The sequence below is a fragment of the Fusarium musae genome, chromosome 1 (genome assembly GCF_019915245.1).
Source record: "Fusarium musae strain F31 chromosome 1, whole genome shotgun sequence".
Taxonomy (NCBI): domain Eukaryota; kingdom Fungi; phylum Ascomycota; class Sordariomycetes; order Hypocreales; family Nectriaceae; genus Fusarium; species Fusarium musae.
This window is the reverse complement of record NC_058387.1, coordinates 1,725,076-1,751,600: the sequence shown is the minus strand read 5'-3', so window position 1 is coordinate 1,751,600 and position 26,525 is coordinate 1,725,076. Positions and strand designations below refer to the sequence as shown.

General features: G+C 49.5%; 11 protein-coding genes across 11 annotated transcripts; 3 read left to right on the top strand and 8 right to left on the bottom strand.

The window, feature by feature from the left end:
* Nucleotides 1-1,012: 1,012 nt before the first annotated feature.
* On the bottom strand, nt 1,013-2,466 carry J7337_000542 (uncharacterized protein; the record flags this gene model as incomplete). The annotated part of the gene is made up of 3 exons (XM_044818291.1): nt 1,013-1,717; nt 1,777-2,081; nt 2,346-2,466. 3 exons carry the CDS (start codon nt 2,464-2,466, stop codon nt 1,013-1,015), a joined length of 1,131 nt encoding a protein of 376 aa, XP_044685993.1.
* Nucleotides 2,467-2,841: 375 nt separating this feature from the next.
* On the bottom strand, nt 2,842-4,341 carry J7337_000541 (uncharacterized protein; the record flags this gene model as incomplete). The annotated part of the gene is made up of 1 exon (XM_044818290.1): nt 2,842-4,341. The coding sequence occupies one exon, from the start codon at nt 4,339-4,341 to the stop codon at nt 2,842-2,844; it is 1,500 nt and encodes a 499-aa protein (XP_044685992.1).
* A 2,855-nt stretch (nt 4,342-7,196) lies between these two features.
* On the bottom strand, nt 7,197-8,336 carry J7337_000540 (uncharacterized protein; the record flags this gene model as incomplete). Its single annotated transcript, XM_044818289.1, has 2 exons — nt 7,197-7,832; nt 7,887-8,336. 2 exons carry the CDS (start codon nt 8,334-8,336, stop codon nt 7,197-7,199), a joined length of 1,086 nt encoding a protein of 361 aa, XP_044685991.1.
* Nucleotides 8,337-8,618: 282 nt separating this feature from the next.
* Nucleotides 8,619-9,112, top strand: J7337_000539 (uncharacterized protein; the record flags this gene model as incomplete). The annotated part of the gene is made up of 3 exons (XM_044818288.1): nt 8,619-8,831; nt 8,884-8,983; nt 9,033-9,112. The coding sequence occupies 3 exons, from the start codon at nt 8,619-8,621 to the stop codon at nt 9,110-9,112; spliced, it is 393 nt and encodes a 130-aa protein (XP_044685990.1).
* Nucleotides 9,113-9,315: 203 nt separating this feature from the next.
* J7337_000538 (uncharacterized protein) lies at nt 9,316-11,655 on the bottom strand (the record flags this gene model as incomplete). Its single annotated transcript, XM_044818287.1, has 1 exon — nt 9,316-11,655. The coding sequence occupies one exon, from the start codon at nt 11,653-11,655 to the stop codon at nt 9,316-9,318; it is 2,340 nt and encodes a 779-aa protein (XP_044685989.1).
* Nucleotides 11,656-12,679: 1,024 nt separating this feature from the next.
* Nucleotides 12,680-13,995, bottom strand: J7337_000537 (uncharacterized protein; the record flags this gene model as incomplete). Its single annotated transcript, XM_044818286.1, has 2 exons — nt 12,680-12,739; nt 12,784-13,995. The coding sequence occupies 2 exons, from the start codon at nt 13,993-13,995 to the stop codon at nt 12,680-12,682; spliced, it is 1,272 nt and encodes a 423-aa protein (XP_044685988.1).
* Nucleotides 13,996-16,237: 2,242 nt separating this feature from the next.
* Nucleotides 16,238-18,871, top strand: J7337_000536 (uncharacterized protein; the record flags this gene model as incomplete). Its single annotated transcript, XM_044818285.1, has 2 exons — nt 16,238-17,144; nt 17,265-18,871. The coding sequence occupies 2 exons, from the start codon at nt 16,238-16,240 to the stop codon at nt 18,869-18,871; spliced, it is 2,514 nt and encodes an 837-aa protein (XP_044685987.1).
* A 163-nt stretch (nt 18,872-19,034) lies between these two features.
* J7337_000535 (uncharacterized protein) lies at nt 19,035-19,479 on the bottom strand (the record flags this gene model as incomplete). The annotated part of the gene is made up of 2 exons (XM_044818284.1): nt 19,035-19,325; nt 19,414-19,479. 2 exons carry the CDS (start codon nt 19,477-19,479, stop codon nt 19,035-19,037), a joined length of 357 nt encoding a protein of 118 aa, XP_044685986.1.
* A 457-nt stretch (nt 19,480-19,936) lies between these two features.
* Nucleotides 19,937-21,286, top strand: J7337_000534 (uncharacterized protein; the record flags this gene model as incomplete). Its single annotated transcript, XM_044818283.1, has 4 exons — nt 19,937-19,991; nt 20,172-20,707; nt 20,766-21,156; nt 21,210-21,286. The coding sequence occupies 4 exons, from the start codon at nt 19,937-19,939 to the stop codon at nt 21,284-21,286; spliced, it is 1,059 nt and encodes a 352-aa protein (XP_044685985.1).
* A 456-nt stretch (nt 21,287-21,742) lies between these two features.
* Nucleotides 21,743-22,231, bottom strand: J7337_000533 (uncharacterized protein; the record flags this gene model as incomplete). The annotated part of the gene is made up of 2 exons (XM_044818282.1): nt 21,743-21,959; nt 22,041-22,231. 2 exons carry the CDS (start codon nt 22,229-22,231, stop codon nt 21,743-21,745), a joined length of 408 nt encoding a protein of 135 aa, XP_044685984.1.
* A 2,055-nt stretch (nt 22,232-24,286) lies between these two features.
* On the bottom strand, nt 24,287-26,021 carry J7337_000532 (uncharacterized protein; the record flags this gene model as incomplete). Its single annotated transcript, XM_044818281.1, has 7 exons — nt 24,287-24,536; nt 24,597-24,897; nt 24,957-25,082; nt 25,167-25,219; nt 25,287-25,366; nt 25,424-25,478; nt 25,540-26,021. The coding sequence occupies 7 exons, from the start codon at nt 26,019-26,021 to the stop codon at nt 24,287-24,289; spliced, it is 1,347 nt and encodes a 448-aa protein (XP_044685983.1).
* Between the last annotated feature and the right edge of the window lie 504 nt (nt 26,022-26,525).

Below are 26,525 nucleotides of genomic sequence, written 5' to 3'. Positions count from 1 at the left end.
TCTTGACTACATACACTCACCTTTACTTTCACTATGCTGAGTATTGGTTAACCATTAACTACTATTGCACATTCCTGCCTCAGAAAAGCGTTCCCTAGGATAGTGCGAAAAAGGGGGCCTGTAAGTTCAAATATTGTGTTTGAAGATCGCCATCTTCCAAAAGTGTACCTAGAACTACAGATCATAATCACTGTGCTTGGACGCAACTATCAATAAAGGGCCGCAAAGAAGTAGTTGGCAGCGACATTTCCAGTAGGAATTATATGTATAGCCCTGATGTGGGAAGAAATACACCAAAGAAGCGTGATGCTTTTTACCCAAGCGTAGAACAATTTCCGCCACTGATATAAGGCTCTTCATTCTGGTGTTTTCTGTTGCGTGCGAGTCACTGGCCAGAAATCCGAGGATGGTGAGTAACAAAAGGGATTCTCTGGTTTTTACTTTCCACGATATACTGGCAATGGAACATGAGTGGGTGGGAGGCTGCCAGATCGAGATTCACTGTCTGGGATGCTTTTGCAAAAGCTGATGGAATGTATTATTCTCACGCGTTGACTTGTGACACAGCTATACGGCTACTGCTGATTCGTCAGGTTGCACAACTTCTCTTCCTTGGCACACAGACTAGCCAGTATTACTTTGTATGTTAGACGAAAATCCATCACGAGGAAGTCCCCATGCTCATAGCTGGCTTTTCAGAGAAAGAAATACGTGAAAATACGGGAACGCTGGTGGGCGGAGGTTGACGCCCCAAGACTACAAGCACGCAAATAATATCGGATGACTCAGAATCGGCTGCTTGAACATGTAAAGAAAATCACCAGAATGGTACAAAAGATGATTAAATAAGCCAATACGGTATATAAAGATAGCAGTCTAGAGCCCGACGTCCATGAGAGTCAGCTTGAAAGTGGCGGTGGGCTTCGTGGAGCAGTATTGCACCACTCCAAGTATACAGAGAACAATAGTCTGATGTGTATGAATGCGAAACCCTTCTTGTTCACAAATGGCCCTACTCCTTGATGACAGGAGTGCGGAAAGGATCATCGCCACAGAACTGACTCCAGCCATCAAGTTGAGCAGAAGCCCACTTCAAGATTTTGCTGAACCCCTTATCCTCGTCCTTGGGGGTGCAGTAGTAGGTATTGTCGGACGAACTGAGCTTACCGGTTTTCTCAACAGAGGGAGGATACTCGATCTGGAGTACAGGCTTGCCAGCGTCGATGTATGCTTGGAAGTCCTCACAGAATGGCCAGTTCTCCTCGTCAGGATCCGTAGTGCCGCGGCAAGACTCAAGAATCGCGAAGTCAAGGGTTGAGACAAGGTTTTCCGCAATTTCAGGTGCATTCTTTTGGCCCACGAGAAGACGGTTACCATCCTTGGTCTTGATCGAGTGAGCGTACTCTGCAAGATTCTTGAGGTATTTGGTGTAGTCGGATGGCTTCAGTCTGAAACCTGTAGGGTCCTCGCCATCCTGCTGCCAGGCGTCGACATTGTCAGGGTCCACTGCATCGCACCCGATCTTTGCAGCAACGTCAAGGCGTGCTTTCTGAAGCTCGAGTACAGTTAAGTCACGGATGTCGAGATACCACTCCTCACTGTCATAAGGATAGGCCAAAGAATGGCCAATAACGGCCTTGGGAAAATGTTTGATATCCTTGTTCCATGACTGAAGAGCTCCGGCGTTGAAGTAGCAGATCACAAACTTTCCAGCGCCCTGTATAAATATTTCAGTATACTGCCATGTTATTTGGACTTGGAACAACCACGCATTACCTTGAGCAGGGGAATCATCTCTGGATAATCGCGGCCAAGTCCCATGTCAATGTCCCAGACTTTGGCTGCGGACGGGATCAGGTCGGCAACGGTATCGTGCTTGATAGGCTGGTGTAGGACAATTTCCCATTCTACGCCGGGTTTAAAGTCAGAGAGCTCAAACAAGGCTGAAGAACCTGCGGCAGCAGGCTTTGCCTCTACGGCCTTGATATGGTTAGCAACCCGACATTCGTCTTTACGACGAGCGCTTACAGAACTGCCAGCAGCCAGAACAGTAAGGGCAATTCGATTGTAAGCAACCCTGGCTACCAATCTCGTATTTCAAGAAGAGAAAATAAGCGTTGAACAAAGGAAGATATTGCTGAAAAAGTCCTGGGGAGGTATTGTAATGACCAGTTGGAGACGAATTCTTGAATTAGGAAATGTATGTGGGCTTTGATGAGTTGAAGAAGTCCCGGCGTGACATACACCTCCCTAATGTAAAAATTTGCAGAATAATCAAGCTCTATATTATACTCTAACTTGACTCTACTGCTATTCCACTCGCTGTCATCAATATCATATCATACCTTGGCACCTTGCCTCGTGCTCAACGGGTGAGCCGGTGAGATGGATACGAAAGGATTCTGTGGAACACGATGCAACAAAAAGCCCAACTATCATGCCTTGACACAGCCGTCTTCTGGGCATGATTTTCTAATGGCTTATTCAATAGTCATAAATAACAAGGGGCGGAAGTTCCAAAGGTGCAGAATATGGCTAATATGGTAACGCCAGAGGTGGAATGGTGGGTCAAGAGCGAAACCCTCTGCAGCAGGAGATTAACTACATCCTTGTTTGAAATGGCCTTGTCGGTGATGATCCTTTACAGACAAGGCGTTCAGGTGATATTTTCAGCTCAGCCTTGAGGAGCTCAAATAAGCTTACTCTGTACGGAGTACTCCGGAGTTAATATTATGTTCCGAATCTGGCTCGAGCTTTCTCGGAGAAATGAAAGTGGCCCTCGAATCACTGTGACAATACATGGCACTATTAACATTGTGACGTTAAGAAGTACTCCGTGACTCAAAGCTGCATGGCGGTCCCGATTGCAGCTTCCCGGGCTTTCCGAACCTCGTCGCGTCTCTCTTCGTTTTCCTCCTTCAGACGTTCCTCAACATCATCTCTGATGGCACCAAGATCTGGCGGTATTGTCTGGAGCTGAACGCTTGGTGCTGCTTCCACAAAACGGAGCTGTTCTGTAACATGTTGAACGATCTCCTGCAGTCGCTTCGGGGGGTTCCGATTCACTCGTGGCTCGCCCAAGATTTGTTCCAGAGTAGGGAAGAGGGTATCCTGCCGGAAGTGATCACGCCATGGGGCATGCTCTGGAAGAATGGGGTTGATCTTGTCTTGAGCATTGATAGCAATACTCGTCTCGTAAGTCCACGCCCTCGCCACGTTCCTGGGAGTGTAGCCGCCGCCTCCGAAGAGGATCATGGGGATGCCCATTTCTTTGCAGAACTTGACACAGGCACCATGGCCCTGAACTTGGAGGTTGAAGCGGCCCAGACGATCGCCGGCCAAAGAATCCGCACCACATTGCAAAGCGATTGCACCCGGTCGAAATTTCTCCACAATCTTACCAATGACAGTGTTAAATAAATGATCATATTGCTCATCAGTGATGCCGTCGTTCAACGGTACGTTGAAAGCATGGTGAGCGCCCGGATTATGCTCGCTCTTAGGGCCGTTGTCATCGAGGGCGCCAGTCCCCGGGAAGAAGTTATTCGGGTCATATTTGTGAAAAGAGACTGTCATGACTCTGTCCGTTGAAAAGAATGCTTCTTCAACACCGTCTCCATGATGCACATCGATGTCGATGTATAATACTCGCGGGTAGTATCGAAGGAGTTCAAGAATGGCGATCACGATGTCGTTGATATAACAAAATCCAGACGCTTCAGACCTCTTGGCATGATGAAGACCGCCCCCCCAGGAAATGGCGATATCAGACTGTTTAGAGCAAATCTTCCTGGCCGCATCAAGAGATCCACCGGCTGATAACGAACAGTAGTTGAAGAGGCCATCAAAGAGGGGACAATCAGAACCACCAAGGTTGAACTTGAGGTCAACCCCTTGGTTCTCGAGATCCCGAGGTACTGGCTCAGGAAGGACAGTACCAAGGAAATCTAGATAGTCAGAAGAATGGAATTCTGCAAGCTCCTCATATGTGGCGGCTCTGGAAATGTAGTTATCCATCGCGAATGACATTCCGTAAGAGTATATGAGACTCTTGGACAGGGTTAATCGCCACGGTTTCATGGGATGAGTGACTCCAAAATGATGCTTCTCAATGTCCGGGTTGCAGTGGAAGGAAACGTTGTAACCCTTGGGTTTTGTGATGCCAGACTCTTCAGCCAGACGCTTGCACTTGTTGTAGAATTTAGCATTGTCCATCTCACTAGCCAGCCCTAGTGGTTGATTGGAGAACTCCTCAACGACCGAGTTATCACGATCCTCGTCTGCAATATGCGGAAGGTAGTTGGGTTTGGGCACCCGGTACCTATAGGAGTCTATGTCCATCGTCGGAGTACAAGAAAAGAGGTACTTTGGTTGGCACGAGTGTGCGATGTATCAACCAGGAGTCCAGACGAAGAGTGGCTTGAATAAGTCGTTGCCGCGTATCTGATGCCAAATAATGATGATAGTGTAGCTGTAAGATACCGAAAACACAACAGACAGTATGAGACGGCTGCAAAGCTCTTCAAGTGATGAGTTTTGACACAAGTTTGGGTGATTGAAATTCTGGTATGGTTAATGTAGTTGGTGAAATAGATAGCTCCAGATCTCGAGCGTCGAAAATGCACAAATGCAAGCGGTTGGCAATTGCGCGGGAGGCCCCACTGTTACCTCAGGTTGTGAATGGTCTCTTGGGGCTGGGGGAAGTATAGCCAAGTTCTTTTCAGTGCAGCTACTGAGGCTCCGTGTGAGCTTAGAGGACACAAGCGACCTAAAAAATACTTGGTATACTCCATAGTCTACCTTACCTTAGGTAGTACTAAGGTAGGGAAAGTCGCCGGCAGGAACCAACGTGCAGCTTCTACTCCGTATCTCTTAGTGCATACCTATTGGTCTATGCCAGAACGGTCATAGCACAGGCGAATTTGAGCTGTGGCTTCGATACCTGCCCTTTAGTACCTGTGTGGCTGAAAAACAACCTACCTACGGAACAGGCTGCCTTGGTACTCCGGAGGTTCCCCAACTATCAAAACTTACACCAGAAACGCCTCCGCCTTTTCCCTTCATACATCCTAATTCTGCCTCCATGCCCATTCTTCTCAAATAGAGCACCCCCAAGAGAACACATTCGCGGCGGCTGCTTTTGATTCCGGCAGAGCAGAGCACCGCGACTTCCACTACTCTCAAGTCAAAAAAGAAAGGACAAGCGAGCAAGTGGGTATCGAGGTGAGCCCAGCCCGAGTCATTCATGTCAAGTTGCACTCCGCGTTCTTCTTTGGACTTGCTTGAGTTTGACCCAAAGCATTGCATTTGCCTTTGCCATTACCTTCGCCTCGCAGGTTGCTGGTAACAGCCATTTACTGCCCTGCTATTTCATCTACCATTTGGCTTCGGGACTCGTATCCGTCAGACTATGGGACCACTTTGATTTTCTAGACCCTCGCCCTTGTCCTGTCTTGTCTACATCAAGCCAACCAGCCATCATCACATCGATACTTTTTCATCTGCATTGTCATCAATCTTTTCTTCTTCTTTCCCTCCATCTTCCATCTATGCTGCTCTCGCCACATATCGATGCGCATTCGTTTACACTGTCACACCATCAGGCTTTGACGTTGTCGCATTTTTCTCTTAGCTAGTATTGCTCGACCTTCTTATCGTTAACAATCATGCCTAGAGACGACTTGTCTATCGACTTCGTCAAGAGGATGCCTCAAGCCGAAGCCCTCGACCCTGGCTTGATCCTCGACGACTGGATTAACCGCGTCCAAAACCTTCCCGAAGAGATCCGTTTCATACAAGAAGAGGTCGCCGATAAAGATCGTCAATACTCCGAGTGCTTACGTACGATCGAGGACCGGGACGGGAAGATACAGAAATGGATCAAGACCAACGGAAGTCATGAGCCAAATCCCAAGGAAGATCTTCTTCGAAAACAGGTCCGCGACAGTTTTGCGCAAGCCGACCAACTATCGAAAGAAAAGATCGCATTGTGCCAGAAGATGCAGATCATAGTAGACAAGCATCTCAAAAACCTGGACAGCCAAATTAAGTTGCTTTACGACCGAGCCGAACCTGGCTTTACCGATCCTGACGAAGTTCCCTCACTACTTCGACCGAGCGCTGCAAATCATACTGCCCCTTCGATCCGGGCCATAAACCCAGCAAGTCATATGACGACTGCGGCTGGCCCCTCGACTCCTCTCGCCGCTGCGCAAACCTCTTCCAATCCCGCACTTGCTCGGCTCCCCAACCACCCCAATGTTCGTCACGCACAGTCTCAGCAGCACGCAGCGTCTGCTCCGGCAACACCCGCAGCCAGCATGATCTTGAACCGACAAAGAGAAGGCTCTGCAGGACCCGCTACAAAGCGCGTTGCTCGGGTGAACCCTGCTTTGGGGACTACACCAACTACATCAAGCGGTTTGGCAAGACACTCATCACTTGGACCCGGCACCCCTAAGGGTAGTGCCATTGGAGGGTCTGGTCTTGCGAGGGCAGGTAGTGCAGGCCCAAGAACCGGGCCTGTAAAGTCAACAGGACCATTGAGCGGCCGTCGAGGCACGCCAACAGGTGGAATACGGAAGAAGTCTACCAACAAGTCGAATCTTTCTCGAGTTAAGAAAGCCTCGAATCGAAACTCGCCTGCGCCAACGAATGACAGTGAACTTTCGGACGTCGACAGCGGCAGTGGAGAGGACGAAGATGGTGCCGACGGTCGGTCAAGAAGTACGCCCGTGGCCGATGGTAAGGATGTTGACGGAGATGATATTATAGGAGATGCTGACGATGACGATGAAGAGGCTGGCGACGACAAGAAGTATTGCCTTTGCCATAACGTGAGCTACGGGGACATGGTCGCGTGCGACAACGACAATTGTCCGTATGAGTGGTTTCACTGGTCATGCGTCGATCTCAAGAGCGAGCCCAACGGGACATGGTACTGCCCTAAGTGTAGAGAAAAGCTACAAAAGAAGGGCAAGTAGGAAGGCCCTGAAACTACTGAGCTTTACGTACCACACCCAACTGAGGTGCTCAGGACTTGTTAAGGAAAGCAGTTCGATTAAAGGTGGCGTTTAGGAAAGGCATATAATATACCCATGTTGCTTTGAGCAGTACAGTTTCTGGTACTCGAACGCAGAAGCCGAAGATGCACGCATTGCTTAACCCCTCTCGGGAATTGACGATATACTTGGGATTCAATATGCCTGTGCCGGTCCAAGAACGCACTGAACAACCCCTCTTCGGACCCCCTCTACCTCTTCTCTGAGCTGTTCCACTCGAGCTCCTTTCTGACGTGCTTTGTCAATAAAGTCATCCAGTGAACCACCAACCCCAAAGTATAGGCGTTTTGCTCCTACAAGAGCAGCTGCTTCGTTTCCATCGGTCTTCTTCTCCCTTTCCAGTATTAAGAAGAGGGTCTCGAGGAAGGCCTGGAGGGCAAATGGAGAGTAAATTGTTTCTGCACCGAGGAGCAGCGTGCTCCTTTCATGATCATGCCTTGAAGGTAGAGCGTATATGAGATCGACGAACTCCTGTGACCAAGCGCCAGACACAAACGAGAGGGTGACGTTCGCTTCTTTGAGTGATTGTTCGAAGGCGGCGAGAACATCAGGGCCTAGCTCAACCTCGCCCTCAATTGAGAAAGCTTGTTGGAGAGCAGGTATATGGGGGTTAGTAAGGGCCCATGAAAGGATAAAGTTGGGCAAAGTGACGAGCTGAAGAACTGAAGGGTTATAGTCCGCCATGATGAGAGACAGAGGCTTGTTTTCAGATGTTGAGGCCATGGCCCATTGGAAGACTGCCAAAGATGGTAGAGCTGTACCGCATCCAAGCTGTTGGTCTAGGGTTAGATATATCATGTTATAAGTATAATTTATTTCACGTACCTCCATGACTCGAAGCCCTTTTTGTCCCAATGCTGAGGTGACGTTATTCGCAGCCAGTACCTTAACTAAATCGACACTGCTCTCCCAGCTCTTAAAACCGCCCTCATAAACACCCGTTTTCACATCATGGCTTCCCAAGCCTTCAGACTGAGCGCCAGCAACATCTTCCTCCTCGGCCATCAGCTGCACCCTCACGTCCCATAACTCTCTTCGCGGTAGCTGGATAGCAGTTCCATTATCGAGCGTCACATCTAGAAGGCTATACGCGATCTTTGACGGTAGCTGAGCAAGCAAATCAGAGAGTTGGTGAACAGTTGCTGGGAGCTGAGGCTTTCCTGGGACCGGAAATGCGCTGGTAGTGGCTGCAGCAGCTGTCGTGGGCTTGACGACAGATGGAGTCTGCTCATCATCAGAGATATCGTCACCGGCGAAACCGAATGAAAACGACATTGTGAAAGGAGCTTTTTGTTCACCACTCAAAGAGCCTTTGAGACTTTGGTAGGTACAGATAAAAAGCTCTAAGTGTGTGCACTGTGTAGTGGGGCAGTAGAGGCAGATAGTGGGTGGTAGCGTATGTACTTACTTATGCTTGAGAATCTCGACTCCCGCAATTCTGTCCGATATCATTCTCAACGGCTCGTCTTTACCAGCCAAGAACACAGCGAGTGAGTCCTTGTTTCTATATGAAAATAGCACGGGATCGCTTATAGGCCTTTGAAGAATTCATTCAATATGCGTTCATCTCTGTTGAGACTGGCATCAGCCGCAAACACACAACGAGGCCTTAAGCCCAACCCTACTGCCCTTCTTCCTCCTATTCCTTTATACCGCCGACTCCTCCGTGCCCACCGCAAGCATTTGCCAGCTGAGATGAGAGTTCTTGGAGATGAGTACATCAAAGCTGAGTTCAGAGCGCACAGAAAGGTGGATAACCCGGCTCATCTGGTATGTTTCTTGCAAAAGACCTAGCAAAAGCACCATGCTAAGCAGTTCCAAGATTGGTTTTCTAACAGAGTGGCAACTGTATGCGCAAAAAGTTGAAGGCGATCAGTGGGTGGGTGATAAGTTAGATGAGCAGAAGCTCTCAAAGATGAGCGGTAAGCAAGAATGATCAGTACACGAATAGTCGAATTGAACATGTAACAGATGAACAAATACACCAACTATACGAGTTGATGCAGGCCATTCAAAACCGGAGCCAAGAAGGTGGCGAGCAAGAGTCTTAGACATGGTCTCCTGTAGACACACCAGGACCGAAGACTTTATGGTCAAATAACGGAGGATAAGGTATAACTCAACGTTTTGCTCATGTTACTAACTTGGACATGTACGGATATTCCTCAAAAGTTTGTACACTATATAGACCAAACCTTTTCCGATGTATTAACTACAAGCATGCCTTTACTAAACAAATAACACCACTAAATATCTACCTGCCTCCCATTGCTTCAACAATCCATGTAGCTTGGATGGCGCTGACCTTCTTGGCATAATTCTTATTCGTGTAGACATGCTCGAGGAACATGATGGCTTCTTTCTTCTGCCCATGTAATACGCTGGCAGGATGGATGGCAACGACGTGTTTGCCTTGGATCGTGACAAAGCTGCCGTCGGGAGACAGCATAGCAGTTTTCAGAGCGAAGCCTCTCAAGAAACACTTGAGGACTTGCTCAGCACGTTCTGGAGAGATGGGCACGAATGGTTGGGGGTCAGCCGGCGGAGCCTCATTCAGGAGCTTCTCCTTGAGACACATACCCCGAAGCTGCCTTCGAATGTTCAGAGCCTGTTTCATGTTTCTCATGTTGATCTTTCGTTGCTTGCACCAATCCACTCTGTTTGCGTTCTCTGCGGTGTATTGTTGGATGGTGGTAAGATATGTGATGATGTCTCCCTCGCGGCGTTGGAGCTCCTTTCTGAAGGTTTCCACCTCTTCTTGGGCCTGCTCAGACTGGATACTCAGGAATATATCCTCTCCAGATGTGATACAGGAAATTATGTCGATCACCTCGACCACACAATCAAACTCGGGATCCGCAGCAGCAAGCAAAACAGCCCCCAAAGGCGCAGAAATAGGAAAGCGGGCCATTATTTCACCAGTCCTCGTGATAGTGCCATCATCATTGAGAGCGTCAAGGAAATGTAAGTGAATCAGAGCTTTCTCGATTGCTTCTGTCTCTGGGGGATCCATGAGAGGAAAAGCAAGGACATCCTGGATTCCTCGTGCCTTCATGGTCAGAACTGCTCCCAAGACGTCGTTTCGAAGAATCTCAGGAAGATCGGAATCTTGCAGTGTCTTGAAGGCTGATTCTGGGTATAATCTAAAGCACTTTCCGGGTCCCTCGCGGCCTGCTCGACCAGTCCGTTGCACAGCGGAAGATTTCGAGATAGGTTTCGCGAGAAGAGATTCCATGCCCAGGCGTGCTCGGTATTGCTTCACTTTTGCTTTACCGCAATCCACCACATATCTGACTCCGGGAACAGTGACTGATGTTTCAGCAATATTTGTCGCCAACACGATCTTACGCGTAAAAGGAGTCTTGACAGGTAAGAAGGCCTCGCGCTGTGCGTCCATCGAGAGTTGACCATACAAAGGGAACACCTTGATCTTGGGGACGTTAGAGGCAAGAGTTTCTGCATATTCCTCAATCAGTTTTTGGGCAGCTTCAATCTCTTCCTGGCCAGTCAGGAAAGCAAGGATATCTCCCGGGAGCTGCTCTTGCAAGTGTATCTTGTATATCGTCTTGAGAAGGGCGTCCTGGATGTCGGGTACAGGTCGCGGTTCATGGTGAACTGTGACAGGGTACTGTCGTCCCTTGATCTTGAGAACCTGCAGTGTGCTCTCGCCCTCGATCTTTGGTCGCACATCCTTGAAGAACTCCTGAATGCCCTCCACATCTGCTGTCGCACTCATGATGATCACCTTGAGCGGGACGCCCCCGCGGCCAGACAAGTCGCTTGCAAGAATCTGCTTCAGGAAACCAACAAGTAGATCGACATCAAGGCTGCGTTCATGAATTTCGTCGACCACGATAGCGCTGTAGCTGCTGAGATTGGGATCCCGCAAAAGTTCCTGAAGCAACATACCCTCAGTCAAGAATTTGATCCTTGATCCCTTCGGGACCTGGTGGTCAAATCGAACCGAGTAACCGACCAAGCCATCTCGTCGTCCTTTCCCTAGAGGAGTCCCGGCTTCTTGAGAAACACGATGAGCCAAAGTTGTCGCGGCGACTCGTCGAGGCTGCGTGATTGCGACCATGCCACCCACTGAAATCTCGTCATCTGAGCCGGCGATCTTGATCTTTTGACGCCTACACCAGGGCTCCTGATAGAGAAATTGAGGAACCTGAGTACTTTTTCCAGAACCTGTCTCACCCACTAGCACGAGCACGTCGCTGCCGGACTTTCGCAGGGCCTTCTGAATGTCCTCGCGATACTGCCATATCGGAAGCTCTTTGCGTGTCTTGAGCAGTTTTGGATCATCCCGAGTCCGAGACCAAGCGCTTGCATCGCGCCCTCTAGGAGGCTTCTTGTGCTCTGGCCTTTGCTTCTTTACTTCTGTGGTAGCGACAGGGGCAGCTGAAGGGGTGGCTGTAGGGGCCGTTGGGCTGTCTGATGCCGATGTTGAGGCTACAGGCACAGCCTTTGAGGGCGCTGTGAGATACCCTTCAAGGGAAATTGTTTTCCCTCCTATCGTAATAGCATTTGGGTCTGCCTTATTTTTGGTTTTCCTCTTTTTCGCCGGAGGAGGGCCAGAGTTATCAGTTGCCATGGTGCAGGGTGAAAAGTTGGCGACGGTGGAAATTTTCACTTGGATCCAATGTTGATAGGTAGCTACCTAGGTAGGAGGCAATCGCTGGGATCTGAGGTATACCTTGACGAAACAACCCCGACAAAATAAATATGACATGAAGCGATCTATCAAGTACCACGGATGTTCCACTTATTTTATTTTTACTCTTTCACTGTCTCCACCACGCCAACTACATACCCACCTACCTACCTACCATGTAAGATCGATCATCTTGGGTTTTCGAAACCATGGATGGCTTCTTACGCCGTATTTCATGATCGAAAGAGCCCAGAAAATTGCGAAAAGGACTAATTCGGAAAAGTCCAATAAATTATGTACTTGCCATCAAATGTACTTTGCTTTCGTTGGGTACAATCAAATCCAAACACCACAAATCTTTACCTAAACTCTCGGTCAGGGTTAGATATCATGGCCTGGTATGTCCCTGGTCTTCTTATTCTGAGTTAGCAAATATGCTAGAGAGTCGCCGCTTAGTGTATGGCCGTACATGATGGAAACTGAGCTTGGATATTAAAAATCAAATACCAAAAAAAACCAAATCTTAAATCGTCAGGTTCCCTCAACCTCTATTTCACAGGTAATCAGAAAGTTACGTGTTTGCCCCTAAACAATATAGCTAACATGGGTCGTTTGGTTAAATACTCCATATCAATGAATGCGCAGTGCCCAAGTCGACGAAGTCAAGATTCAGAGGCGACATACAATACCTTGGACGCCTGATACATGGTTTCAAAACCCGCAAACATCAATATCCGTCTTCTTGGATGATTAAACAGTGATTCGACTTTCGAATACATGCCCCTTGGAATGCTCCAAACCCCAGATTCTTTTGAGCTGGTTTATACAATTGATCAGGACCAAGACCGGACTTAACCTGCAATTCTGTAATGGAAACGTCTAAATAGACATATTAAATCCCAATGTGCTCATCGTCCCCCGTCCCAACACAGTTGCTATGTATCATCGTGTCATGAATTGCCCCTTACTTGATACGGGCCAATCGTTCTCGGTTCATTCTCGTGGCATCGTCAACAGCATCGCTCTGTGTCAAGTCAGCAAAATGATGTTTGGTTTAGAATTGAGAACACCACTCGCCTTGTTCATAATACGATCGATCTGCTTGTTCTGCGAGTCAACCTCCTTGCCAATAGCTCTGCCGACCATATTCATCATGGACACTTGGCCCTCAAGCTCGGTGATGCCATCGTCGATCTGGTTCTCAAGCTCATCCGCTCCCTCCTCATCGTCAAGGTTAAATTTGCCGTAATCCTTCTTGCGAGGTTGTTGTCGTGGCCGGCCCACGTTGTTCATCTCTCTGAAATTGCCTTCCATGCGCTGGTTGGCCTGGAAACCATCACGCCGGGTGGCTTCTCGTTGTTCTCGTTCAGATCGATGGCGTGCCATGACCTCATCGTCCGCCTTTTGCTTGCGTTGCTTGGAGGTAAAAGGGTTGCTGACATGCACGGCAAACATACTTCCGTTGAGTGTCTTCAGTTCGGCAGCCCGGTCCTGAGCAATCTTGTTCTGGTTGGCAGCTAGATCAAGATGCTTTTCCGTGTTGTTCAATCGCTCCCCTTGAGCTCCCAGGCGAGCCAGGGTGGCGCGACCGACTTCATTGGCCTGTCGGGCCATTTGCACCGATCGGTTGACAGAGGAGGCACTGTCCTGCTGAAGTTGTCGCTTCTCCGCCAGAATAGATTGATATTCAGCTTCTTCTTGCTCCTCAGCGGTCAACTCGCGCTCCTCACCATAACCGCCGTACGAGCCGCCATCGGCTCCTGACTGTGGGCCGTTGTTGGTAGACTGTTGCTTCTGGGCCTGGCGTTCCTGAGCACCAGCAAACAAGTTGTCTCTGTTGGTGTCAGGCTCGCTGGGTCCAAAACCACCATAGCCACCGGGGCCTCTTGCACCAGCCGCTGGGCTGGGGCTGTTGTATCTGTTCTGAGGAGCAGAGTCGCCATATCGATTTCCACCATAGCCACCGCCGGATCCGTATCGGTCAGCACCGTATCCGCTCGGAGGCTGAGGCTGAGAGTTGAAGCTTCCTTGCGCAGGAGCCGGAGCACCGTAGGGACTCGGAGCCTGGGCGGCAGGGCCGTTGTTGAGACCAGCGCGGGCTTGCTGGTAAGGAGTTACGTTGGCATACTTTGCATCGTCGGCATAGGGGTCCTTTCCGCCTTGTTTGGCGTAAGGATTCTCAGATGTACTGGACTGAGACGACTTCTTGCGACCAAAGAGGGCGTGGCGGTTGGCGTCATCACCATCATCGCCTTTCTTTCCAAAGCCAAACTTCTTCATGGCAAGAGTTGTTGGATGTGGAACTCGATTGAGCGTGCTAACGAGCTGTCACGATAAATTGCGCCAGCGAGAAAGGAAATAGAGAATTATGAAAGTATTGGAAGGGCTGAAAGGAGAAGAGGATGGTAGCGCTGTCTTAAGAGAGCCCGGACCGATAGTGGTTTCCTGCAGTGCTAACTTTAGGTACCGGTGGTTTATTGGGGAGAACGGACCCTGGGCTTAGCCTGAGCGGTGCCTCCCTGACCCCTCCACTTGAACGTCGAAACTCACCTGTGTCTAAAAGGATTGGATACTTTGTCAATGGATGCTTGTGGCGTGCTTATCCTTTAATTCTCCCATCGTTTCGGGCATGGAGCACACGCCTCTCAGGCCTAGACTGATACAAGGTTTCGATTTGCAAGGCATTATGATCTTGTCATGCAATAGGCGCCCAACAAGCGCCCGAGATCCAATACATCCGATCCAGAGCATTGCACTTGGACCCTTTAGTCTAATCCCAGGCCCCAGGTGTCGCAGCCGCAATTTGGACCCTCCCGTCTCTCACCATGCAAGTCCATGAATCCTTAATCATTTCTTTATAGCAACAGCCATTCGCCATCGTTTTTTTTTTCATTCCAGTCCTGCAGCAACACCGATGAGCCGAGTGGGTTGTTTATTCCATTGCGTCAGGTACTTAAGAGCCGCCAGCAAATGTGGCTTTGATTCTCATCGCCGTCTATTCCGAGAGAGTGGCTCAGCCATTTCAATGCGTCAGCCATGGCGCCGCCTGCGTGTTCGATGTCCTTCGACGTAGACACACCCAAATTCAGCCAGGTCGGATTTTCCACAATGCGCGTTTCAAGGTGTATAGCATGGAAGGCTATCGTATTTGAGTCGGAGCAAGATATGAAGCTTTGGAGGTGTTCACGGTGAAGCCAAAGCGACCCTGACCTTTGTTTGAAGAGCAATGGCGATGGGTAGACAGACTCCTGTATCAACATGGTTTCACCTGTGGAGCCTAGCCTATGACCGCAGATTTTCATTCCATATTCCATGTTCTAGAAAAGGCTCAGGAATGAGTACCTAATTGTTTCACGGCTTGGGAACCATCCCTCCCCAGTAGAGAAAGAACTGAGGCTCTGACTCCCTGGCCAGCTCATTGTCTCTAAATCTGAAGCTGAAATTGGGATATCTGGTTGTTGCACCAGCAGGGAGGTGACTCACCGACAGACAATAGACCTTGTGAGCATGCAATCTAAATATGGAGTCATAAAGGAGATTTAGACAAATGGAAACTGCAAAGGAGATGGCCCAGGTATCTCAATGTACTTCCGCCATGAGATGAGTACAGTGCCTAGGTGCAGATGCACTCATATATTCCCCATAACCGACTAACGTTAGTGGACGGCTGTATTAATCCACTGGCCCTATGCACAAATTCCAGGCCCCACAAAGACAGCAAGTACCGAGCACTAGATACCTTAAAGTAAGGTACTCTGTATATTTACAGATACGTATGGAGCTACTATGAACTAATTAAGATACTGTATTATCTGAGATCATGCATCAGATGCTTAGTATGAAATGTTGTAAAGCTAGGGGCAGACATTTGAATTTGGGATGGATAGAATGGTAGGAGGAGAGTTATTGTGACTGCTAACCTGGGCATCTAAAATGTATTCCAACCGCTCGTTCAATAATATGAACTGACGGAAGGGACCATTAAGGCGATCACGGTATCCCAGGTTCCCATAAGGCTCTCGTGATTGGTCACTTGGCCGATGCGTCACCTCTGACTCGCCAACTAGGAGGCTTTATTCAGCCTCCATTACCTTACCTCACATTTACTCTCTTATCTTTAACTTTCTGGAGCTAAAGAGCGCGGACGCCTTCATTTTCCAGTCATCCATCTTACCGAAAAAAACATACTCGACCGAAACTACATAAACCCACCAAGGCTCCCTTTTCCTCTCAATCATGCCCTTCGTCTCCTGAGCTGGCAACTGACCGCCCTAACACAACCCCCCAGAGACGTGATCAATACACTTGGATCAACCCACAACACTTCTTCAAGTAATCAACAAGATGATATTCCGGATTTGTTACGCTTTCCCTTTTCTGTATACTCGATATTCTCCCCTTTTATCGCTCTTATATCGGCACATGCTGTCATCAATATCTTGAGAACCATACTCAGTATCACTTATTTATCGGATTTTTCTTTCAACCTTCTTAAGAACCCTACGCCCACTATAACACGACAATGGCGTCTGTATTCACCTATGACCCTGATCCTCCAAGGGTCTCTTCGCCTTGGACTCCGCTAAGCGAGTCAGGGAAGGATGAAGGCGCTCAGGGTACAGAGCTTCGCCGACCAGCACAAGAACCTCAGCCAGGGTTGCTGTCTGAGTATGGGGTCATTAAACTACAGGCCGAACCGCCAGAGGGCCCTACTGAATACAAGCTTCACCTGCTCCTCCGACCTAGGAGGGTATTTAAGAGCATGAGCACTGCCGGAACATCGCGCCACGCTCGGCTAAACAGGCCCTCAACCGCCTCCCTCACACCGTCTAGCCAAGCTCGTGAACAAACCCGTCAACAGAGGCTCCAGCACTTGACTACTCAGCTCCTGTGGAGACTACAGCAGTCTTCTCCATATCATGCGTCCAGTTCTAAGGAGCTGGCAATTCCAAGACTTCCTGATGACAGCGTTGATCTTTCTGCTCCTGTGAAGCTGAGTGAACTTGTCCCTGGATTGGAGGAATCAAGAGGAGCCTTGTATGAGATTGGCGTCGCTGATGATGGCACTCTTGTTGGCCTCACCAAAGATGAGATGGAAGAGAGTCTCACAACTTTGAGAGTAATGGCCGCAAGCCTAGGTTGTTCTGTCGAAGTTCATCGGAGAGTCATTGTTGGCGACTGTGAGTGGGTTGAGTCGACCGAGTTGGTCGACAGTTTTGTTTCCTCACCGCATCAAATCATCAGAAACGGAAAACTCTGGGTTGCTGAAGCACTTGTCAAGCCCAACTTTGGTTTCCTAGATGAGGAGAATGGAACTAACAGTTCTCATAAGAATGAGCAGGCTATTACGGAGAGCGCTGCCGTACCCAGCCGTGGTAGTTCAACAACATCGCAGTTGAGAGTCACTTTCACTGGCCCTACCACATCAGGTAAATCAAGTCTTTTGGGGACTCTATCAACCGGGACACTAGACAACGGGCGTGGCAACAGTCGACTTAGCTTGCTCAAACATAGACACGAAGTGGCCACGGGGGTTACCAGTTCAATAGCTCAGGAACTCATCGGATACAAGGACCAGTCAATTCTCAACTACAGTCACGGGAACATCGAGTCTTGGATCGATATACACGACTGTTCCGAGGGTGGTCGCTTAGTGTTTGTTTCTGACTCTGCTGGCCATCCAAGATATCGCCGGACGGTTCTTCGTGGGCTGATGAACTGGGCACCTCATTGGATCATATTGTGCTTGGCTGTAGATGATGGAGATACAGCCACCAAAGGACATGGGGCAACATCCTCAACGCAGGATGTTCTGGGAGTAACATCAGTGGGAGCTGATCTTGTCAAAGCCCATCTTACATTATCACTCAAATTGGATATCCCTTTGGCAGTTGTCATCACCAAAATGGATCTCGCTTCCAGGACAAGCGCGCATAGAACCACAAACAAGATCTTGTCGGCTGTCAAAGAAGCTGGGCGTATACCCAAAATCCTGCGGCCTGACCAGAAGATATGGAGGGACTCAGAACGAGTACCTGACGATGACTCGGCCAAAGTCCAAGACCTACTCAAGGGGATCTCGGAGAGTGGCAACCTAACCGAGATTGTTCCAATAGCATTCACAAGTGCAGTAAGAGGAAGTGGTATTGGCCTCCTGCATGCACTTTTGGAGAACCTGCCATTGCCGCCAACACCAACCGCTCGCGACTATGTTGGGATGGCGTTGAATCCAGAGCAGCCGAAATGCCTATTCCATATCGACGATACCTTTTCTCTGCCAACGTCGTACAGTAACATGACCGGTGCCTCGGGAAAACAAGCAGACCCAGGTATTGTCGTGTCTGGCTATCTCAGGTTTGGACGACTCTCTGTCGGGGACAAGATTGTTATTGGGCCTTTCCCACCAAGTGATGACGAAGCTCGTGACTTAACCCTGGAGGATAGGCAATCTCCTGGTAGCTACGGACTCTCGATTTCGCACCCTTCTTCTGCAGAGTTGGCCCGCATTGCCATGAAAAATGCCGTCTCTGCATCAGCGACTCCAGGGGAGTGGCATGACGCTCAGATTGTGAGCATACGTAACTTGAGACTCCCTGTTCTGACCCTTGAATCTGGACAAGCCGGATCAATTGGCCTCGTCATCCAATCACTCTGTCACCGTTCCCAGAACGGTAATACGGGCACCAATATTCCTACTGAACCTCCCCGTATCCGGCGTGGCATGATCTTGGCGATACCATCGAAACATATGGCAGACACGGGGTTGAAGCTGCAAGCTGCGAGCGGCTTTACTGCGGTCTTTGATGACGCAGATACCCAGGCCCTTGCAATTGGCTCTTTCGTAAATATCTACATCGCCAGTATTCGGACGGTGGCGCGCATACGCCAGATATCGCGTCAAGATCCAGGATGGGAAACAGGAGAAAGAGAAGCAGACGAAATTGAGGAGATATTCGACCTCAACGACGACCTCGAAACGAGTAACGAGAAGGAGAAAACCGATGCGACGAGGGACGGAGTGGAGATGGGCTTGGAGCTTATCCATCACCGTGAATGGATTGAGATGGGTTCACGAGTCATACTATTAGAAGGTGGAAGTCAGGATAAATCTGGACTAGAAGGATTTGTTGGACAAGTTGTTGAGATTGTTGATTGAACCTTTTGACGTTTCTGGTATAGAATACCGACACCTCTAGTTTACCTTTCTGAATGATGCTTTTAAATACTAGTTGCTTTCTTCAAGTCACAATGTCTCTTTGAATATCTTTTATCATAACTCCAGGAACGCCATTCGTATGCTGCTATATGATGGTTTATATCTATGCCCGAACCAAGCCATAAAACAATGTCCAAGTTAAGACAAAGCCTGAGACGCCATTGAATATGCCACCGAACCAGAAGTCGAACAAGCCACGATAATAACGAGAAGGATCGAGAGGAGCGTGGCCTTTGGGGAGTGATTCCGGAGCAACCTTGAGGGCGTAAAACAGGAGAGCAGTGATGCAGGAGAAGATGATGTAGACGAGGAAACCGTAGTAAGATTCGAGGCCGAGGACACCGGCAGTGACCCCAAAAAGTGACGCAGTAAGGCTGTGGAGGTTGGAGAGAGCCTGCATAGATGGTCAGCTCGCAGGAACCTTGAGCGTGGATAATGGATCGCTAGTGATAGCAACATTCATTAAAAGCGAGGGGGCGAACCTTTGTGTTATGGACCACAGACTCGGGAACGATAGGGCTGATCTGAAGCTCGCGTTCGGAAGGCATTGTCGCGGACGAAGATGGGCCACTCAATCCAGGCTTTTCCAGATGAGAGCGGTTCCAGGGAGACAGTGTTGCAGATCGAGGTTATGGGTATAGCTTCGTATGGGATGGATCCTGAATGCAGCTATTAATGCGCTGTGCCTAGCAACATCGTAATGACAGCGTGTCGGTCCGTCCAAAGTTCCGAGCACCGATAGGGTCTGGTTGGTTAATTTGGAATCAACCTTGTCTGTGCTCAGTAGCTCGGCCCCAACTGTACCTAAGCTACTAAGGAAAGGACCCCTGCACTAAGGTACTAAGTAGGCATGATTCCATGGGCAGTCCTCGGCGGGGTATCTGTAGTTTATGTAACTACCTAGGTACCTAGAACTTCTTTTTTCCAAGTCACATTCTGTAACTTGCAGTTATTCCTGAGCTGCTGTACCAATTTTACTTGACCATAATCTGAACAGCACATAAAATGTCACAAGAATTCGCGCCTCTCAAGAACGACTTGTTGCTTCGCGCAGCATGGGGTGGGTTGTCCAAGCCTCAGTTGTGAGAATCATGGAGAAAGAATTCTACTGAGACTTGCTGTGTTGCAACTTAGGTCAGACCATTGAACGTCCTCCTATGTGGGTGATGCGACAAGGTGAGAAGATATCTATCTTAGCCTGCAGGTAAAAGCCCGCAAGACTGACCTGATCGATTGATAGCCGGCCGCTATCTACCGGAGTATCACGAAGCCAAGGGTAACCGAGACTTCTTCGAATGCTGCCGTGACCCTGAAGTCGCAACCGAAATCACCCTCCAGCCTGTCCGCCGATTCGCAGGTCTCATCGATGCCGCCATTATCTTCTCCGACATTCTTGTCATCCCCCAGGCAATGGGTATGACTGTTGAGATGGTTGAGAAGAAGGGCCCTCATTTCCCGAACCCGCTCCAGAACCCCGACGACGGACAGTACGGCCAGGTGCTCGCTAAGAACGTCGATGTTGCTGCTGAGCTCGGCTACGTGTACGATGCTATCACACTGACACGCCAGAAGCTTGAGGGACAGGTGCCCTTGATTGGCTTCTGCGGCGCTCCCTGGACGCTGTTCTGCTACATGGTCGAGGGTGGTGGCACCAAGCTGTTTGCGCAGGTCAAGACATGGATCTACAAGTATCCTGAGGAGTCGAAGAAGCTTTTGGCCAAGATCGCCGATATCTGCGTGGATCATCTGGCACTTCAAGTCAAGGCTGGTGCTCAGGTATAGAATGCTCTCCTCTAGAAATGCACTGTATATGACTAACTTGCAAACTTTACAGCTGGTGATGGTATTCGACTCCTGGGCAGGAGAGCTCGGCCCTTCTTCTTACCGTCAATTCTCTGAGCCCTACTTGAAGCAAATCGCCGAGAAGCTTCCCGCCAAGCTCCAGAGCCTCGGCTTGGAGAAGGTTCCTATGACCGTGTTCCCCAAGGGTGCTTGGTACGCACTCGACTCTGCCTGCGATCTAGGTTATAATGTAGTTGGCATGGACTGGTTGCATGATCCCAAGGAGGCCGTCAAGATCCGAGGCGACCGCAACATTGTGTTCCAGGGCAATGCTGACCCAGGGGTACTGTATGGCACCAAGGAGGCTATCACCAAGGCCGTGGAGGAGATGGTCGAGGGCTTCTGGGTCGGAAACAAGGGCTGGATCGCCAACCTTGGCCACGGTAAGTTCTCTATGATATAACACTGAGCTGGACGAGGGGCTGACCAAATGCAGGAATTACACCTGGCGTAAACCCTGATCATCTCAAGCACTACTTCGAGGAGATTCACCGATTGACCAAAAAGAACTAGTGGGGAAGACCCACTGTGTGCTGTGTTGAAGGCGTATTTGGAGATACCATGTGTCTATGCTGGGTTGAACATCAAAGTAAATAAGAGAGGGCATCAGAAAAGCATTGTAGAGAATACCAGTAGACACGAAAAAAATTGTAACATACTAGTAAAACAGCATGGCCAAGGTACTGAGAAAAATAACACTTTAATTGTAAATCATTTAATTCATGGGAACCATTGGTATCTTGACTTTTGCTTTTCCTCCTTTTCACCGTTGTCCTGTACCTTGACCCGTCCTTCATAAAATTGTCTACCTAACATAGTAGACAGGACAGAAACCCTGCTTCAGATTCAATGTCAAAGGCGCCAAAACACCGAGCTGTACTGTAAATAACTAGACCCAATAGCAGTAGAACATGGAATCTCTCATCTCTAAAATTGAGTATGTTGCAAGACTTGAAGGTCTCTGAAGTCCTAAGCTTTCTTGCCAAAGAGCCAGTTCTTGCCTTTCTGAGCCAACGACTCGCCAGCAGCAGGAGTAGGTGAGTTGGCAGACTTAGGCTCCTCCTCGTCAGTTATCGCTTCGTCGTTGCTGGGCTTGCGGGTCAACTCTGTCTCCTTGTCCTTGAAGATGTTGCCCGCGCCACCACGGCCAGAATGCTGAGCACCAGATGAGGGGCGTCGAGGGATACTTTTGTCTCAGGTCAGCAACGATTCCATAGAGAATGATCCCTGACATCGAGTTGCAGGAGGAAAGATGAAGAAAACTTACGCTTCAACGTCCTGACGCTTGCGAGTTTCGCGAGGGTCATCGTTCTTGGCCATGTTGCCTGTACCACCACGGCCGGTGGTGACAACAGAGCCCTTGAGGACGGGAGTCTGGAGCTTGCTGGGATCTGTCTTCTCAGTGTGGGTTGAGTCGGCCATGTTGCCAGCACCACCTCGACCGTGAGAGGAGAGCATTGTGAAAGATGTTTGCTGTTGTTTGTTGAGGGGGTAGTGGTCGCCGTGTTCTTGAGTGACTAACAACGAAACTAGTAACCGTCCAGGAGTTGTTGAGTAGACTGAGAAGTTGTCAAGTCAAACGCTCAGGAGGACGTCTCTAAGGAATTGTAATGATGAAGAGAAAAGTCTATTTGAGTCAATGAGATCTGGCTGGAGGCGGTGGTGACAGTTTTTAACTCAATGCCAAGTCCTCGTGATTGATGTTGTAACTTACTACCAAATTTTCCCCTGCCCTGGAAGTGTTCCCATGATCAACTAAACAGGGCAAAGAGAAAAAAATTCGACAGGTTCCTAGGCGCTGCGGCCTTTCCCCCCCCCCTTCACACCCACCGAACCACTGCGCCCAGCCATAGAGTATGGCCTAGACTAGCCTTGTGCTCACTAGGCTGCTCCGAACACCTGGGCTACTGGGTTGTGAGCCGTAGGGCGAGATCTCTTCAGCTGGGCGTTGTAGCTGAAGGTGCTTCTTCTGCACTACCTTGGAGTCTATTCTTGAGTCAAATCATCGAACTCTCTCTTTCAACCTCTAGTTGAAAAGCGCTGTCCTCCTCTCAACCCTTGTCCATTTGAAGAATGAGGCTCAGTTAAAGCTCGCCCAAGTCTAGGACAAGTAGACGCAAGTACCCGTGCGCCAGTTCCACTTGGTCATGGCACTAAGAGGCCATGCCCAGTCATAGAAATTGGTTGCGTAATGAATTTTGATGGCCTCGTGCTGCCCCAGATCTTGGCAGGGTACTTCCGATATACGAAGCCAATACAAGCTTTTATGAGGCCCATGAGGGGTTCGATGTTGACGGGAGAGCTTGGAGTCACTTGATGCCAGGGTGTAATGTAAGATGCTGTACGAAGTACTCGCTCAGGGACCGAAAGGGGAATATCGTATATCGAGCCAATAGTTGCAAAAGCGCATAAGGTACTCCGACCTACCTAGCGAAGGATAAGTTCCTTAGCCGGTCTTCAAATGAGAACATCAAAATTCTCTGTGAGTTGTGCGCCTACCACGTCAGGTATGCGACTCATGTCTGTCATGACAACACGAGTCTTCCATGAGATTCTCCCCTTTCAGAGTCTCGCTGTTCGGTCAAGTAGAAAGTAAGTTGGCCGAATGGTCTCTCGTCGCCAAGAGAATCTATTCATCAAAGATCTGTAGATCGTCTTCGCTCTCGCCGGGCTCCGAGTTCCCAGCGGCGCTCGCTCCCGCACAAGGCGTGAACTCTCATACTGTATTCTTGCGTGCCGGTACTAGCGTTTGTCCATAGCCGTTTTTGTACTGGGCGTGCCCCGACACGACGGGCTGGTCTGGCTTGGTGGCTCATAGCTATGAAAGCTGGGAAGAGCCTGCCCGCTCGAAAAGGCATCCAATGACAAGCCTCATGACCTCAAAATCTCGAAATGTGCAAGGGATGCTGCTGTTTGTGGCTTATAGCCTGTAGCTTGTACATACATAGCTAGATTCCATCAGGGTTGTCCCATGCTAATCAGACACAAGACCCCGAATTTGGCGGCTAAGCTTGTCTAAGTGCGATGACGTTGACTCCTTGAACCCCTGGTTCGGCCATGATACAGTCATCTTTTGCTCTCAAGCTAGGAAACCCTCTGCCCTGTCGATCGATCCCACACTTGGTTTCGCACTCTTTATTGGCTCTCTAGATGTGTCGAACTGCAGCATCGCCGACACACTGCATTGCAAGCTAGGACGAAGAGCAAAAAGTATGAGAAATCGACTCAATTCCAAACACCAACGCCGGCATCTATGCCCAGCATTCAAAGACATGACGCCTTGTCTGATGAGGACAGTACCTCTATACATTTTGGCGACATATCTTGAGGCCTTGTACAAATGATAGTCATGATTTGGCCTGTTTTCCAGTGCCGATTGCCTTTTGTGTGCGCCAGCTATTCCTTCTCCTGCGGATTGCAACTCTCTGAATAGACAAATTTCCAAAGCCTATCTCTGATATGGCCAAACAATTACGGATATTTCCTTGGCGATATATAGTTCACGCAGATTCTTCAGTTCTGATCGTACATCTCTTCATCACCTTCGCCCTTGATGTTGGCGTCCTTACGGATCGGGATCTTGATGCCTTGGTTTGCAAATTTCTTGCTCAATGGTGTACTTTCGCACACGCCGGGGAACTTCTTGGCCGAGTACACGTGGAAACTCTCGCTGTAGCACGACGACAGGATTGGCGCTCGGCCTTGGTTTACGTTGGTCCCCTGCCCCCCGGGGCGTCCAACGTTGACGAAGGAGAACCTTAATCTGTAACTTCGGCGTTAGCAATTACAAGCCACAGCACAGACCGAATCCAGTTGCCCTTACCGAAAGGTCCCTTCTGTACGGACGCTGAGGTCTTGGAGGACAAACCAGATACCTGATTGTCCTTCAGTATCCTCGAGACGGAATGCACTTGCGGCCAAACTGCCAATCAAGTTTCTCGTAAACATCCCTTGGGGTTGACCTCCCACTACTGCCATCCGAGTAAGCGCATTTTGATCTTGTCCATATCCATTACGGAAAGGGGCACCTGGCGGAGGAGCCGAAGGTTCGGCACTGTAACCGCTATGTCGCGGGTAATATTGTTGGGGCGGACCGAAGGAACTGCTCGGCGGGTACGACGGTGCTACTCTTGTGTCAGACAAGGATTTGTTCTCGCTCGTTGTTCTTCATGTTTCGACCTACCTGGACCATAGCTCTGTTGCACCGGTGGGGGATAGTCCTGCCCATAGTTCATCCCTTGCGATTGGCCATATCCAGACTCGCGACTCGGGGGCAGAGATTGTTGCTGGTACGAAGGGGTCCCTGGTTCTAAGGATGAATAAGTGTAGGTACTTGAGGATGCCATAGCACCAGTCCCGGTTGAGGACCGCACCAGATTGACTTCTTTGGTACCATCATGATTCCACAGATCGACCGACAACACAAACATGGCGTGGTCTAGGGTACTACACATTATGCATTAGCACAACCCAAGGTGCCCCCTTTTTCTCTTTCGCGACTGCATCAACGTACTTGTAGTCAACCTCTTTACCCGTCTCGGTATTGATTATGACAAGACGAACACATGGCGGCGGCGTGATTGGGCGACGATCCTAAATGAGAACTGTGAGACATATGATCAGGGCTCACAGGCAATGAAAGAAACAGACCTTATCGCCAAAACCACACATGCGCGCACGTACGGGTTGTTGCTTCACATCGAGACTATAAAATCGTTTCAGCGGGGTCGCGAGGAAAGTTTGAAGGATACGCCTTGGTCACAAACCTGTACTTCCAGCCTGAACCTTCTTCGATCTTGGAGTAGGACGGGGGAACGTATTCGGAATCTTTCTGATGGTCGGTGGGGGATGGTCCCGAAGAGGGCGGGGGAGGAGGCTCATCATGTTGCGAAGGAGGAGGGACGTGTTGCTGGTGCGGATGGGGCCGAGGGTATTGACTCGGCTGAGACTGTTGATATGGAGCTGGGGCATATGGTTGAGGCTGGTGGTGGGGTGGTTGGCCATGGTGTTGATGTGAAGATAGCGAGTGGGAAGGCGGCGGCGGTGGATGTTGGTGGTGAGGATGTGGAGCTGACGGCGGAGGAGGCAGAGGAGGATGGGACGAGTGGTGATGTTGACTCGGGGGCGGTAGAGGCGGAGGAGGATGCTGGTGTTGTTGGTAGGTATGAATTGGTGGTGGTGGTGGTGGTGGTGGTGGTGGTGGTGGTGCGCTGGAAGAATAGGCAGGGCCAGGGATTCGCTGCGACATGTCGGGCGGGTGATAGGCAGAATTCATTGCGTTTTGCGATAGATGATAAGGTTATCGAGAATTGGTGCCGAGTGTAAGTCTGCGTTCAAATATAATATAAGAAGGAACAGAAAGGTTGGGGAGGTAGGTATCCGCAGAGGATGGATGATCTATGGAGGACGAAGCGAAGAGGAGAATCTGTGCGGACAGGGCGAGCTATAAGAGCATATGCTCCGACAATTGCTGCGTTGCGTTGCGTCGAAATCCCCTTGGAGTTCGTCCTGAGCCAAAGAGCGAAGAGAAGCGAAACAAGACGAGACAAGATGTCGGCCTTGAGGGGAGAAGAAAGCGCCAAAAGGCGAAGCCACCAAAAGGAGAGGCCGACGATACAAAGTAAGGTAAGGTAGGACAGGGTAGGATGTAAGTGAAGCAGAGCAAAGCAAAGCAAAGCAAAGCAAGGCAAAGTAGAGTCAGTTAGGTACCTTAGCTGCTTAGGCGCTGGAGGCACAAGGTATGGGATGGATG